This window comes from Pteropus vampyrus, unplaced genomic scaffold (assembly GCF_000151845.1).
Source record: "Pteropus vampyrus isolate Shadow unplaced genomic scaffold, Pvam_2.0 Scaffold84, whole genome shotgun sequence".
Taxonomy (NCBI): Eukaryota; Metazoa; Chordata; class Mammalia; order Chiroptera; family Pteropodidae; genus Pteropus; species Pteropus vampyrus.
Window position 1 is genome coordinate 1,771,907 of NW_011888865.1, and position 16,529 is coordinate 1,788,435.

Here is a 16,529-nt window from a genome sequence, read left to right on the forward strand (position 1 = left end):
CATTTGAATTCACTGCACAATGATACAAATATACAGTGTGGCATTCCAATATTTCATATTAAAGATAATGCTAATCCTCAGCTGTCTCTATGAAGTGGGGCTGAACGAGAAGACTACTATATAAGGTAGAGGGCCTGCTGTGTAGGTTGAGTCTAGTGTCTCTGATCACTGTTTCTTGGATTTGTGCGCAACGTAACCCCATTTGGTTTTCTCCCCATCAGAAATATTACAAAGTTATGCCAGCATTCCTCCCGTCACCCTCAAAGCACTACTCATCTTGTCTTAGGGTATGTTTTATCTAAATCTCTCTAAAACTGAAGACTATTGCTAAAGTCTACAATAACTTAAAATTGTTAACTCAGAAGAAATAAGTTATTCCAAAATGACACCTTATGTCACCTCAAAATTATGGCAACCTATATTGACAAAAGAGTTAAAGAAAACCAAACTGTAGAAAGAGATATAGAGCAGAAGATTTCCTAAACTCATGGGAGGAAATATTAACTGACCTATGTTAAAAATAAACATCTTCCATATATCAGAAGTGCATCCAAAGGTAAGAGAAGTCATTTTAAAGTTCCATTTGATGGAGGGGAATCACAAAAACTGGCTTAGCCTATCTGAATAAAGTGTTCAATACTGATTCACATTAAATTTCAATTTCTTACCCTTTGAAACCAAAGAAAATGAAAAGCTAAGGTTTATGTCAACTGATACTATAACAAGACAAAATAATAATTTAAATGTACCTATATCACTTACTTGCTATTTATTAGAAACATGGCATTTTGTTTTCGTTAAAAAAACAAACTGTGTTCCAATACGAGCTTGAGGCTACCTGCTTTTACCTGATTTATATATTGGGCTCCTACTAGAAATGTCAAAAGAGACAGTTCCTTAGACTTAAAACATTTCCAAAAAAGGTTTGCCCCTCCCCCTAAAACAGATTAGACAGTTTATAAACTATATTAAATTGAACCAAGTAAAAATTTTAATTATTATAAAATAAAGCTTGGTATTTCAGGATACATAACACCATCTCTACAAATGTTGAGTCAATTCAGATGCTGCTAATGTAGTCCTAAAGAGTGATGCGTCTGGTTCCTGTGAACAGTGTCTACAGTCCAAGACCCAAGTAGATGATTCAAGTTCAAATGCAGGCCATGCTCAGCTGCCCTGTCCCCAACTCCCCACTGACCCCTCACCTACCGATGTGTTTATCTAATGCTGTCAGGTAATAGTGAGTCACAATTAAGGATTCAAAATAATGAACTCTGAATTATTTACAATCAAGATAATTTGTAACTCATGCAAAGAAATATAAACTGTATTATAATAAGTTAAAATTTGGGAATAGGGACAACTCAGGGACGAGGAACAATTTCTGAAAATAGGGCACCCTTGTAGAATTTTCTTCTGAAAACAAAAGTTTCTCATAATGATTAATAAAAAAAATACCACAAACCTCCACATTCTTAAGTCTACTTCAAACATTTTCATTTGATCCTTACAGTAAACCTATAAAGTATACAGGGTAAAATCATCATTTTATAAAGAAACTGAGGCTCATCAAAGTTATATAGGCGACCTGCCCTGAAACACCAGGTTACTTAAGAGTCAGATTAAAACTACTGAATTGTGTTCCCCCAAAATACATGAAAGTCCTAATCCCCAGATACCTTATTTAGAATTGACCTTATTTAGAAACAGGGTCTTTGTAGTTGTAATCGAGTTAAGATGGGGTCATTAGGGTGGGGCCTAATCCAATGACTGGTGTCTTTATAAGAAGAGGGAAATGCCACAGGAAGACAGAGACAGAGGGAGAATGCCATGTGACAGAGGTGGAGATTAAAATGTTGCAGCTGCAAACCAAGGAATGACTGGAGCTACCAAAAGCTGGAAGAGGCAAGGAAGGATCCTCCTTGTTTTTGGACCTCTTGCAGAACTGTGAGAGAACAAATTTCTGTTGTTTTAAGCCATCGAGTTTTAGGCATACTTTGTTACAGCAGCCCCAGGACACCAATAACAGATTCAAATGCAGATCTGCTGACTCCAAGGCTGGTGCTTTGTTTCCTCTCAAAACACTGCTATCCTGATTAATTTCAATTCAGCTAGAATTTATAGCTATATTTAACATACAAGAAAAAGTTAAAGTCTGAGTAGAGAAATAATTTTTTGAATGGAACTTCCTTAGTAAATATTGAACAATCAATATACTCCTGTGCTTTCCATGTACACACTATATGGTTGCTGACGTTCATCATGAAGATTTTGTAGAACTTCATAAACACCCAAGATTTTATAAATATGTTCTGGTTTTAAGACAAGAAATGAGATTTCCAACTTTTAGAAAAAACGTCCTCAGCAAAAAAGAAAAAAAAAAACAAAAAACAACAAGAACAAAAAACACTAAAACGGTCTTATTCTACAGGTTGTCTTATTAACAATGGTGGTCACCAGAAGGGACTTCTAAATTTTTGTTTTAACTGACTCTGCTGTACCCTGGGGGCTACAGAAACATTCTCGGCTATGGCATTAAATCCCAAGTCCCAAAGTAAATTCCCTCATGGATTCTTCTACTAGGCAAAGATGAATGAGCACAAAACACTGCTGACAAGGCAAAAGGCCTTCTTCACAGAAATCCAGCTGGACAGATCAGCTGACAGAAGAGGCACTGCCAACATCCACAATTAACACACCAAGAAAGTACCCCCCTCCCCCAAAAAAGCCCACAAAACTATGCCTAAAAGCAAAGAGAGCCATTAGTTCTTACACACAAGAAAGTCATTAAAAAGGTCATTTTTTTGGTAAGACTTGAATTATTCCAATATCTAAAGCCGACAGTACTCCTATTTAGGAGGGTAAAAAGCACTCACAACTAGCCATTGTTTCCTTTCAGACACTTAACTGATGTCAGACTTACTTAAAATTGGCCTTTACAAACAAAAACACAACAACTATTCTGCATCTTTAGCCATATCCTCCATAAACGAAACAGCCATGAAACAAAAGTTAATAGCCATCCTTAAACAACTACATAAAAATATCAAAAAATTACAGAACGAGCAAAAATAATGGGGAGAGAACAGGATTAAGTGCAGAGAAAGGCTTAATTTCAATACTACAGTGTTGTCTACTAAATTAAAAGTATGATGAAGATAATTTCCTAAAAAGAGAATAATAGCCATCTTGAAGGTATTAGGTACTTGTTCCCTAGTAGGCACTAATGCAGCCCTTAGAGTAACCTAGATATAATGTAGAACACACAACATGTTGTTTGGTTGGAATGCCTCACTAAACGGCAAGAAGATAAACATATCTGGGAGGCTGAGGTACTTCCGAAAATACTAACTTGATTTAATAGTAAGTAGGCAAGACACCAGGGACTACAAGTTGTGTCCTTGGTTGGTAATGGCTTCCAAAACACTTTAAGGAGCAGGGAATGATTTCTGGCAACAGCTGTAGAACTAGGATTTGACTAAAAGATTTTATTTTGATGGGATTTCATTTTACATTTGAACTATCATTTACTTTATAATGTAGAAAGAGATGTCCTCTGCCTTAAAAATTTTTGAATCCAACTGAAAAAAAGAGAGCAAAATAATGAGAGATCAAAAGGAAATTCATTAAGAAAAATTATTTTGGTTCTAACAAGCACTGAATGGACAAAAATTAATCCAAGGGACTATCTAAGAACCATTAAAACCTAAAGCATGAGAAAAATCTCACCTGCTTCAAAGATAGTTCAACTTAAAATTATTGCAAATATTCTATCATGAAGTTAAAGGTATCTTCATTTCTCAAGTGACAGTAATCTCATATTTTAGATTACAGTAACAATTAGCCAACAAATTAAACCAATTTTGAACACTAGTATGAATTATTACAATGGTTATAAGTAAAAAGAGAGATCAATGAAGAACAGAGTAAGTTACACAACGGAAAAGTTAAATTTTTTAACCAGACTCACTTGTTTGACAAATAATACTCAAAAATATTATGTGACAGATACTATTCTAGGAACCAGGGACACAGAAATAAACAAGCCAAACTGCTGCCTGCCTCCAAGAGGCTTACGATCTAGTATAGGTATCTCCTGCCAGATGGATATATGGATGCACGAAAGACAGACAGACAGACAGTTATCAGGTAGTGATATGTTCTATAAAGAAAAATAATGCAGGATAAGGAAAAGAACTTCAGATCTCAGAAGGTCTGGAAAGGAACTGGAGATGAATAAAGAATGAGTAAAGAGTAAATTCATTTTATGATAGATGAAGGACTCCTGGAAAAGACAAATATTAGCAGAACACTGGATACTTATCAAGAATTGTAGAAGGCATGGAAACTAAAGAACCTGAATATTCTGTTTACTCGTTATTATCCTTAAAAACAGGGAGACTTTGTGAGGTAGTTTTTAAGACAAAAAGAAAGCTGAGCAGATGTCTTAAATGTTCAGTTATATTTAGATTCACCTCCTAAGATTTTTGAATATAGAAATAAGAAGTTACGAATACTGCCTATAGAAGATCATTTCAGTATCTACAAAATGGATTAAAGTAGAAAGGTGAGGAACACAGGGAGACTGTTGTAAAACAAACATACGATAAAAGGTTCGAATCTGACTGAAGGCTGTAGAACAAAAGAAGGATGGCTCTAAAGATGACAGAGAAATAATTAGTGAGACTAGGTGATCAGACTCATGGAGAACAAAGGGGGAAAGGAATTAGAAGTAACATTAAAAGATTTAAGATTCTGACTTTCTACTGATTCAAATGATTGTGTGAGCAGACAAAAGCCTCTTTGAGCTACTTCACATGTTTTCTTTCTAGTTATCAATGTGATTCCTTCATGTGCTTTTTTCAATCAGTAATATTTAGTTAAGCACTCACTTCAAATTTGACTTCTCAACTAGAAATTTATTACCCTAACATTCTCATTCTATTCTCATCTGGCACAAGGTAATTAGGAAAAGGCATTTCTGTCACAGTCTCTTTTCATGCACTTTTTTGGTGTTTCAGTGAAAGAATTATATGGATTTTAGAAGGCAACAGGATACAAAACCTGGGTTAAGCATAGATGCTAAAGGGTTAGAAATGTTTTTTAAGGTAGAGTTTTACTGAGATTTTTAAAAAACCATATTAAAAAGAAAAAAGCAAAACTAATATAAAACGTTTCAAGGTTGAAAGTTATATTCAGAACTGTAGAGGATGTTCTTAACAACTGTAGTAGTTATGTCCTGAATGTGTAAATATAGTTTATAATCTAGCAGGAAACCCAAGGAATTTGCAGAGTGGTTCTAACAAAAAGAAGAGAGTGCTACCATAATGACCATATGAGCTCAGTCCCATTAGCAGAGAGGTAGTATGGTACCAATGAGCACTGAGCCAGGATCAGGGATTCCTAGGGATAAGTTGTATTTCACCAGTTATTTAGCTAAAGAACCATTCTGAGTCTCAGCTTTATCTATAAAATAGGGTGGTGATACTAGGCTTATCTACTTTAAAGATGATTTTGAGAATAAGGTGAGATAATGTATGTGAAAGTTCTTGGAAACTGTCAAGGCAGTATCCAAGCTTAAGGTAACAATATACTCTGTTTCTTAGACAGGAGCTTGTAAGACACAGCCCAGACTGGGTGCAGGGTTTAGTCACACATTGGGGGGAAAAAATTTCTATAGTCAGCAGTTCCTTGTAAATTTATTGCTCTGGACTACATCTTTTATTCTTAAAATACATTTAAGTTCTTAGCACTTTAGTCTCTTAAAGCAAAAAACAAAACAAAACTAATTTTAAAAAATAAATGATATAGGTCTGAAGTTAAAACTATGAATAACAAAGAAAAAACTAAAGGACATAAGGAAGCCATATAATCTTAAGAAAACATCTATATCAATAGTTAGGAAAATCAACATTTTAAAAGATTATCAAAATCTAGTATGTTTCTTATTTAAAACTAACACTAGTAGAAGACAGAAGAGAAAGAAAACTATAAATACCCATAACCCATTTTATAAAAACAAATGCATAAAAATTAACTTATAAGAGTAATGACTGTGTCAATTACCCACACTCCCAGTTATCTTCATTTTAAATACTTAACTGATAAAGGTCAGGAGGAAAAGGTCATTAACATGAATGAGGGGGAAAAAAAGAGGCATCTGGGCAAATAGATAAACTGCAAAGAAAATAGATTTTACCTCTTACTCTGAACTAAATTCACAATCTACTCAGTTACTGGTACTACCTAAAATGCCAATTTATTAAAAAGAGTTCAATATTCAAAAAGGCTGAAAAATGAGGATTTCCTGTGTTTCATTAATCTGTGAAATGTATAGAGAGTAGCTTCAAACTGGATCAATGCAAACTAATTTTGGCAATGTAAGTAACACTATATGCATTGGCAGATGTAGTACTACATGCATTCAAGTGGGAAAGGAATAACAAGTCCATTACCAAATGCACTGGCACTCCAAATGCCAAGGCACTGGAGCTCTGAGTTCAAGGTTTCTAGAGTTCACAAAGGAGATCACACCAGAATCATGAACAAAGTAGGTTCCTTAACCTCAGAAAAACCGTCCTGTGGATCCACCAGCTGTAAGTAATGAAGAATTTTCCATCTTTAATATTTGTAATCTGCTTGTCTTTTCCTCCCTAATAATCATTACCAAAAGCTTACATGAGAAAGATATGAATCAAATAACATCTGCTATGAAGGGGGGAAATGCTGATAACTCATTTCTCAAGTTGTATAAAAGGATCTTTCTAGCAACTGTGTTCCTTCCACATCAAGCACATTACAACAGTTATATGTAGCACATTAATACCTGTGCTCCTGATACAGGGCCAAAGGGGTTTGGTGGTCTCATGACAGGCTGGCTGTATATTAAGGTTGGTTGTGTCATTACAGGTACACTTCCCATTTGAGGCGGCTAAAAAATAGAAAAATACCAAGTTAAAAAATGTCGACTCACTTTATACATAAGTAAACAAGAAGGATGAAAGGGATGAAAACTATTATTACTTTTGCTTTAACTCAAAGGGAAAATGCCTGTAAATGCAAATACATCTGACAGCTACTAATTTTTAAGAGTATTTATTTTGGTATGGAAGGTTTTTAATGTGCTCATTTTTAAAGTTTGTATAAAAGTTTAACTTTTTCTATACAATGAGTTGCAAAATTTAAGCCTTACTACAGTACAGCAGACAAAATAATTTAGACCAAGAAATTTCAAATTTGGCAACTTTCGATATAGGGAAACTCAAAACTATAAAATGACTAAGGCATTTCAAAGTAATATATACCAAATCAAGTTCTTGTGCCATCATGCAAGTGATCACAAGTAATCAATCACAAGTGAGCACAGCTGATTCTGAAGAAATCTACTCTCTGTGGTTTGTTCATTTTATTTCAGACACCACTTTAAAGGAGAACCAAGAAGAGGCTTAAATTTACACACAAAGAGGTAGTTCAAAGTTCAGTAATTGAAAATCGAATCTCAACTGATCATCTCTTGCTTTAAAAATTACCACTTCATGATAATAAAATCAATATAATCTGTGACAAAATAGAGCACATAAAACCTGCTATATTATTCTGTTTAAAATGCAATATAAAATCTTATCTTTCCATAAGTTCTATTTTTAACCTTTCAAGTAGATTCATCTGCATGGAGAACTTCAGCTTAACTTTATCGTCTGAGTTTTTGTGCAGACTCCTTTCTTAGGCAAAAACTACCAACCCAAAAGCTGTGAAATTTCTTTTTATGTAGGAAAATAGCTACTCCCATAAGATGTAAACAAAGAAGTAGCAGAGAAGCCACCATAGTAATACCATGGGATATACTGTCTCCTATCAGCAACAGTTCCTCAAACATGGTACACGGGGTTGAAACCACTACCTCCGTTTCTTATCTAAGTGAGTCTATATGAAGATAGTTGGGAGTATAAGGGCAGTTTAGCATGTGGATTGTGGGCAGCTTAAATGTTAAAAGACTGTTTTTTGTATTGTACCAATCATTGTCATAGGACATTTTCCATGGCCTTTAACAGACTAAATTTACCTCTATACAATTCAAGAATTGTTAATTCTTCCCTTCCCCTACAGTATATCAAGGTTATAAGACCTTACTTGTTATAATGTAGGGTCACTGAAACAAAGACTTGGAGTTAACATTAATCTTTAAGTAAGTATGTAATGAAGTATAAAATGCTTAGCAAAGTTATGAGGGGAAAATAAGCCAAGTAGTACTGTGAACATTAATAAATATCTGTTATATAATGACTATTCTAGAAATACTTATGAAACCAATGCTATGATACGAGGTTCTGTTAGACACTTAGGGTACATGTGACACTGTTCTTTTTTCAGTTAAGTGTGTAATAAAGGCATGTTAAATATGAATCAACCTAGTTTCAAAAAGTTGTGTCTAGAAAAATACTTACGATTCCATATCCTATCATGCCTGTTGGTGTAGTAGCAGGATAGGCCATTACAGGGGGTGCCTGAAACAGTGAAAGAGAAAATAAACAAGGAAGTATGAGTTCAAGAAATTTATAATTGTAGTCCCATAAAAGAATTGCTAAGACAGCTGTGATTAAATATGACACTTGTGATCATTAATAACTGTGTCAATTTGTCAACTATACTTTAATTTAAAAAGTCAATTCTCAGTGAAAGGTGTCTTACAATTAGAAAAGAATGATTACAAAAAATAAATTCCATTTAAACTTAAACAGTGATCTAAAATTTCAACAGGCTTTTATAGCTCTAAAAATCTTTGAATTTTAAAAAATATTCAGAGCTCTAAAATTTAAAGTCCATCACTATCATAAAAAAAAATGTTTGCCCAGAAAAAATAGTATTACTGAATGTTTTCCTAGGCACTTCATTTTTCGAGCAAAGAAAAAAATTTAAAAATCCCAAATTAATTAATAATATGATCTTCCAAAAAATTAGTTTCTATGGACCTCATTCACTTTTTTCAAAGAACCTCAAAGATTTCAAACCACTACTGAGTATGACTATATGACGCACACAGTTCTTACACAGAGTACGTATATTAGTTCCTTCTAATTTATTCCATAAATTATTTAAATTTTTTTCTGCAAAGCAGCAATTTGAAGGAGCAAAAAAACTTGTCTGTTTATGCTTTAATGCTTAAAAGAACCAGCCACCACTAAGTTAAGTTCCCCTCCTCTTTCTACTTTAACTGATGCTCTGTAAATATACAATCTAAGCATGGAATCATTTTAGATATATTTGCTGTCTTAACAACATTCTCTGCATGTTATCTTATAATGAAAACTGAAACTGAATACAGGTGAAAGACCAATAACACTGCTAAACATAAAAAGAAAAAAAAAAAACAGAAATTATATGGTAGTTGGAACATATGCATGGGGAAGGTAAGTGAAGCATAAAGTGAATAGTTAAAAGTTTAGTATTTGGGTGAGCATGTAGGACTTACTGGTCTCTCCCTACTTAAAAATCAAGAGCTGCAAGAGCAGTAGACAAACTGCCAAGTACAGCAGAAGCCTGTAAAGTTTCATGCAATTGTTATTTTCAACATTACCACAATCAACATTTCCCTTCATTCAGAAGTCATCAAGTGCATAGTGGCAGCACAGATACACACACAGACACCCAGCCATCTGGCAGCAAATGGCAGAATATTAAGCAAGAAAAAAAATTTATATTTCCCATGCCACCATCAGAATCAATTCTGCAAAACGCCCATGAAATCAGTAGATGCTAGGAAGAATTTCTGGCACACTGAAAATCTGAATGTGAAAACAAGTAATAGCTGGAAGATTATGAGATTCTGCTAGAGCAGTGATTAATAGCATGCCAATTTATTGCAAAAAAGGCTAGTTTTTGGTCACTTACGTATTGTGGAAAATGCATGCCATTCTGTTTTTCCCAGGGAGAACAATTACATAATGCAATAACACTGGATTAGAACAAGTACTTACACAACAGAAAATACACAGAGAGCATTTTAGTTCACATGTACATTCACGAACTACCTAAAACCCCTTTTATTTCCAGTATTTAATGGAAGAACATCTATACTAAAACACTATCAAGGTTGACAAGGAAAACTTAGTCTTTTGCATTATCCCTTTACATACATAACAGTTTACTGATTACAAGTGTCATTAAAACATAAAATCCATCAGTAGTCTCAATAGTACAAAACTCAGTGCATCCCATGAACAAGGCTGCATCATATAACATCTACCACAGGAAAAAAGCAATCATAATTAAAAGAATTTGTAGTATAACGTCATTTACATTTTAATAAAATATCGATGAATTATTGTAAATAAAAATATTTTAAAACCTTGACAGTGTTTAAGGATTAATAAAAAGGTTAGATATGTAAAGAAATGTCAAAAGCAGCAGTTTACCTAAATTGTGAATCACATCACCAGCCCTAACTATTAGTTATTAAAAAGAAACTTTATGAAATACATACACATAAATATTTTAACAAAATCCTTAAGAGATGATATGCATTACCATATATAACATAGCACCATAAATATTGCTATCTTACCATCAACTTACATACAAATTCTAGATGGTTAGATGCCTATTACATTCTAGTAGCCAATATTAGGTAAAGTGCTATCTACAAATATTTCATACAGATTAATACTAATTCAATACAAAATAAGAAAATGTTCATTGTACTTTCATATCAGTATCTGGATTTATATCATTCCTCATATAGTATCAATATATAATTCACACCAGAGGCTTTAAAATCCACTAACTTAACCTCTTGCCATTTCCTAGTCCGTGAGGTGTGTTACAATGGGGAAAAACACTGGATTCAGAGTCAGAAGAGGTAGACTTCAATATAAATTTGTTTTTAGTTGTTTTGCACTTGGAAAAAAAATCACACAACTTCATCCATAGAATTGGGATGATACCTACTTAAGCTCCCTCAAGAGTGTACTATATACAGATTCAAGATAGTACATGCATGTGTGTGTGTTACCTAAACTATGTAAATGTAAGGTTTTATTATTAATGATAGTAGTGATCCCTATCAGTGGAAAATTACTGCCTTAAAAATGTAGTTAAATCAATATTATTTTCTATTTATGAAGACTGAAGCTAACAAAACTCTAGATACTGTCTCACAAAATTTTCTTCACACACCATTTTTAGTTCAGCCTTACTAATTTTAACATATGATTAACCTAAGAAAAATGGGGCAATGCTCTGGAAAGGAATTAATAACAAGAAAGGGGCTATAACAAAGATATTAAGAGGTCTCTAATAACAATAGGAAGGCTACAACGTATGGCTTGTATAATCAAAATGCTGCTATTAGCACAGTTACAATAAAGCATGTTTTGAATTTTTCCACAAGAAGAAACTGGTTTTCTCTGACCCAGGATGACTTATTGGGATGGTAAAACAGCAGCTGACCAAGGACAGTACAGCCATAAAGTTACTCTGGGATAATTATACCTTACATAATTAAAAACATTAATAGAACTTCTTCAGTATTAAATGCTAATTATTTAATTAGCATATACACTTAATCCTCATTATTCATGGATTCTGTATTTGCAAATTCACCTATTCCCTAAACTTGATTTGTAATCTGAAAATCAATGCTTGTAAGGCCTTTGAGGTCATTTACAAACATCATGCATAGAGTGATGAACAATTTGCCTCCCTATGCATTCGTTCCCAGCTGAGGTCAAATAAGGTAAGGCTCTGCTTTGTTTCAGCTCTGACAGAAAGATTATCAGAGGATGGAGAAGGTAGAGAACAGTGCAGTAGTAAGAAGCAAGAAGCTCTGGCTCTGGGGCCAGGTGGATAGGGCTAGAATCTCCACTCTGGCACCAGTTACTGGGGTGGCTTCAGACAAGTCACTTAATACTCCTGAACCTCATTTTCTCTTTTGTAAAATAAAAAAATATATAATCTACTTGATTTTTTTTTTTAGGATTTAAGATTATTATCAATATAAGATATTTATACATCTTACATGTTTATATATAAATTGTGTTTATACCCACACACAGTTGATTCTCCACTTGGAGCAGTTGTTTGCAGCACTTATGTTCTTAAAGTCACCCTAACAATGAATTAGTAAACACTGAACCATTGTTGAGAGAAATATGTATGTCTGTGTGAACCTAGCAATAGTTCAGTGCTCCAGTGACTTTAAGGACATAAGTACAGCAAATAAGGAGAATCGACTACATAAATCATATGACAATATTAATAAAAGCCAAGCAAATATATTGTATCAATTGTGAGATCAAAAAAAAAAAAATTAAAGATGTTATATTCTAGATAAATAAGTAATAAATTTGAGACCAACTGTAGAGAGCAGTGACAAAGAGCATATGCTCTGAGGTTAGGCTACCTGGGTTCTAAAAACCCACCCAATTACTTAAGAACTCTGTGATCCTGGACACATTACTCAACAACTTTATGTCTCCATTTCCTCACCTGTGAAATGGGGACAATAATAGTTACTACCACTTAAGGCTAATTTGAGGATTATATAAAATAAAGCCACATATTATTTATTAGAATAACGCCTGACACAACTAACCTTTAAAGAAATGTTAGCTACTAAAATGTACCTGCAAATATAGTCAGCAAAGCCTCCTTTAAACGAATACAAATTACTTACATTGCTAAAACTTAGTAACAATAACAACTTTTCCATTTAAGCTATCACTTTAAAAACATTTTTATGTTACACATTTACCTAAATTATTCACGTTAGTATATCATGAGCTTTTCTGACTTACCATTGTTGCAGCATTCCAAGCAGTTGTTGGTGCAACCTTTGGTTGCCAGTTAGATCCTCCAGTTAGCTTCTTTTCACCTGGCTGACTCCAATTTACATCACTTTAAATAAATATAAGTGAGAATATTAAATGTCTGTAATTATGAAGTTTCTTTAGTATATATTTAGATTGAACATAGCATTAAAGATGCAGATGACGTCTGTACAAATACTTTTGAGATGAAAGCCAAATGAACCTATAAGTGTTGGAAAAGAATACAAATAAAATGCTCACTTTTTAGTGGTTCCATTTCCAATGCCAAGGTCTAGAACAAGAGAAAAAGAAAGCAGTTAAAAACTAGACTCCTTTTTTAAAAAGTTTATTTTTAAAAAGATTAAAGAATTCAAAGAATACTTACTGCCCACAAGGTTGGCTAAGGATGAATCCAAGTCGTCGGATACTAACTTGTTAGGTGGGAGTTTGGCAACAGGAAGACTCTGGTTCTGAGAGGCCACTGTTGGTTTGAGAAGTCCACCTAGTTCATCAAAGCCTTAAAGTTACAAACAGACGAAATAGGATTTGTAAGGAATTTTATGGTGCTATAGCTAAAGGTGGTTTCTGCCTTTTTACCTTGTTAACCGGGAAAGTCCTCCAAAAAAAAATGGGCACTAACCATGCTCTTAAATGGAAGAAGATATTCACTATTTCGAAGTGAACTGACTGAGAAGGCTGTATTTGCTTTGACAGAAATTATCTGACTTAGTTTATGACAAAATTACATTAAAGTTAAAGGAAATAAAGAATTCAAGCAAACTATTCTTATTCCAAAGTTGTAAGAGAAGGGAATGAAATGTAATTTTCCCCCTCATCCAACAAAATTTTCTTGACTCACTTATACCTAAAGCAACACAAGTAGAAAAAATACATCACTGTAACTTTGCAAAAAGTTTCTCAAGAAATATTTTATAGACCTCTTTATATCTTCAAAATGGAGAATGTAAGGTATATGTAAAATAGTACATTAGAAACAAATAAAAATGAACCCTTTTATTACCACTTTTGTTCTGTCTAAAACCAGCTAAACTATACATAAATTGCTAACCTACCCTCCAATTGCATGACACCATCTAGTTAACTAAGACACTGCTTGGAAATGAAATAAAATTCTTAAGGTTCTCTACCAAAGGGTAGAAGAATCAAACTGAGCCACTAAGGCAGTGGTCCCCAATCTTTCTGGCACCAGGGACTGGTGCTCCTATGAGAATCTAATGCCTGATGATCTGAGGTGGAGCTGAGGTGATGCTAGTGCTGGGGAGCGGCAGCAAATACAGATGAAGGTTCCCTCACTCGCCTGCTGCTCACCTCCTGCTGTGCAGCCCAGTCCCTAACTGGCCACAGGCCAGTACTGGTACCAGTCCGTGGCCCAGGATTTGGGGAACCCTGCACTAAAGGACTAAATAGCATGATCCAGGAACACCAGAAAATTTGAAAAAGAAAGTCATTAAAAATGGCAGTTTACAAAATATGAACGATTGGTCTCTATTTCCTTTATCTTTTTTCCCCAGCAAGACAAACTCAAAAGGAAAAGCCAAATGCATCAAAAAGTATAATTATAAACCTACTAGTGCACAGAAAATAATAAATTCTTAGTCTATACATATTCTTTATTAGCTTGCTTCTTACTTTTGGCTAACAACTAATTGTGTATTATAAAATTAGGAACACTTCAATATACTTCTCTAAATGGCTTGAATTTAATTACTAACCAAAATTCCATGGTAGGAATAGAACTGTCATTACAAACTTTCAATTAACAAGATATTAAATGGAAACATTTAAGTAGAAATCTGACTCTACAGACTTATAAAGTACTTTTAAGACAAATGAACAAGCATACTATAGGAATCATCCAGAAAATAATCAAAGCCCCTCTACCCAAAGCTCTGACACTTAGTACATTCTAGCTGTACACACACACGTACACACACAAACACACACACACACACACACACATCTCAACAAGTCAAGGTACCACAGGTTTTATTTTCCTAGTTTTCAAAAAAGCCAATTTTCTTTCGGTAAAGGTAAAAATTTATGACTAAAAGGCTCAACATTCTACACACAGACACTAGTAACTTAGTAGTCTAATCTAAACAAAATCTCTTTTTTCCCCGCTCTCTCTTCTTTGGCTCTGGGAGAAACAAAATCTTCCCAGAGCCAGAAATGGCACTAAGGAAGCATAATAGTTAATAGTCCCTTGAAGTTCTCATCCAGTGGTTGGGGGAGCAGGGACAACTCTTTGGCTATCCCAATTTAATCTGCTTATACATGTTAAGAGGAGCATTATTTCTCCTTACACAGAATCTAAATTATAACATTATAGTAATGTTAACAAAACAATTTTTCTTACCCCCAGAATCTACAATAACATTGGCAGATTTATTTCCAAACACAGATTCAAAGTCAACATTAAGGCCAGCTGAAGGATGTGGCTGTGCAACTGGAGAAGGAGTGAATCCTAAGAAAAACCAAAATGGAAAAAAAGCTCAAGTCTTTAATAAGTTTACATTTATAACTTATTAATGATAATAGAATGGAAAAAGCAATAAATTCCTACAACAAAAACAAAGCCAAATAAATTCCTACAACAAAAACAAAGCCAAACCCAAATGTTTCCTACATTACCAATTTTTTTTGTGGTGATTACATCTTCTACAACAAAATCATCCCACTGACAAAGAAAACTAACAAAATAGCAATTGAAGTTGAACTACTAGTATGTTTTGATACAGGGGAAAAAAAAATTGCTTTTTAAATTTTATCTTAATGTATGTTGATGATCTTTAAAAAACTGAACACATCTAAAATATACACAATGTAAGGGAATCATTTGGGATTGAAATAAGTAAGTCTATGGTGCTTTAGAAATATATGAGTCTACTTAGTATCCTAAGTCTTTCTCCTTCTATCTACTCACCTTCCATTTTCTCTCTCCTTCCTTCAATGGTTAATCAAAAGCTATATGGTTAAGTTCATTTGAGAAGTGACAGGATTCTGAAAGTTACAATTCACTAATCCTTATTTCCTTCTTTTGTCAAGGTGCTTTTTGAATAGCAAAGATAAAATACCATTTTCAACTCCCAACCACCTTCTAACTTCAATTTAACTAATTCCAACTATGGGGTTGACAACTATACAATCAAACATGCTAATTTACCTAACTCTAGTCTAAAATACCAGAACCTAAATAGGATACCTTATTCTTTCTTCTCTGTGTAACACCAATGCTAGTATTAAGCCAACAAACATCTAGCTCATGTCTCTGAAACCACATTAGGCTTGAGATAACAAATGTAATATTTTCGATTGTGCGGTTGGATTTTTGTGATGTGAAGTTCTGAATTTCTAGGGCTGAAAAAAATTAAAATCATCTAAAAATTTTAGGGCTGTCACATGACTTAGGCTCCTTTCAGATTAGTGAGTATATATCCAAGTAGAGAACAATTTAGCAAAGATCACAAAGAAGAAATTCTTTCACTTTGTTGAAGGCTATAATAAATGGTTCCTAAGTTCTCTTCATCTCTAAATCCTACCAACTTGGAATGCAAGAAAAAGAAAAGAAAGAAAATCTGATATTAGAAGATTAACAACTATATCATTAGGGAGAAATTAAACTTTTAAGTCTTAAACACAGGTTTTCTCTCTTTCTCAACTTTCTGCTAAAGGACTCTCAGTCTGTTAGAATCTCGCTTTGAATTC

General features: G+C 33.8%; 1 protein-coding gene across 29 annotated transcripts in view; it reads right to left on the reverse strand.

Moving 5' to 3' along the window:
• Nucleotides 1-16,529, reverse strand: part of PICALM (phosphatidylinositol binding clathrin assembly protein) — a 90,733-nt gene that overhangs the window by 6,996 nt on the left and 67,208 nt on the right. For 9 of the 29 annotated variants that reach the window (XM_011363256.2, XM_011363250.2, XM_011363248.2 and 6 more), the window contains 7 exons: nt 15,181-15,288; nt 13,189-13,320; nt 13,065-13,095; nt 12,792-12,891; nt 9,889-9,912; nt 8,445-8,504; nt 6,827-6,931 (listed from right to left, as the gene is read on the reverse strand). In XM_011363256.2, the coding sequence (XP_011361558.1) occupies nt 6,827-6,931; nt 8,445-8,504; nt 9,889-9,912; nt 12,792-12,891; nt 13,065-13,095; nt 13,189-13,320; nt 15,181-15,288 (560 nt within the window). The remainder of the gene's footprint in view (nt 1-6,826; nt 6,932-8,444; nt 8,505-9,888; nt 9,913-12,791; nt 12,892-13,064; nt 13,096-13,188; nt 13,321-15,180; nt 15,289-16,529) is intronic. The other 20 variants (XM_011363251.2, XM_011363259.2, XM_011363254.2 and 17 more) reach the window with 3 other exon arrangements.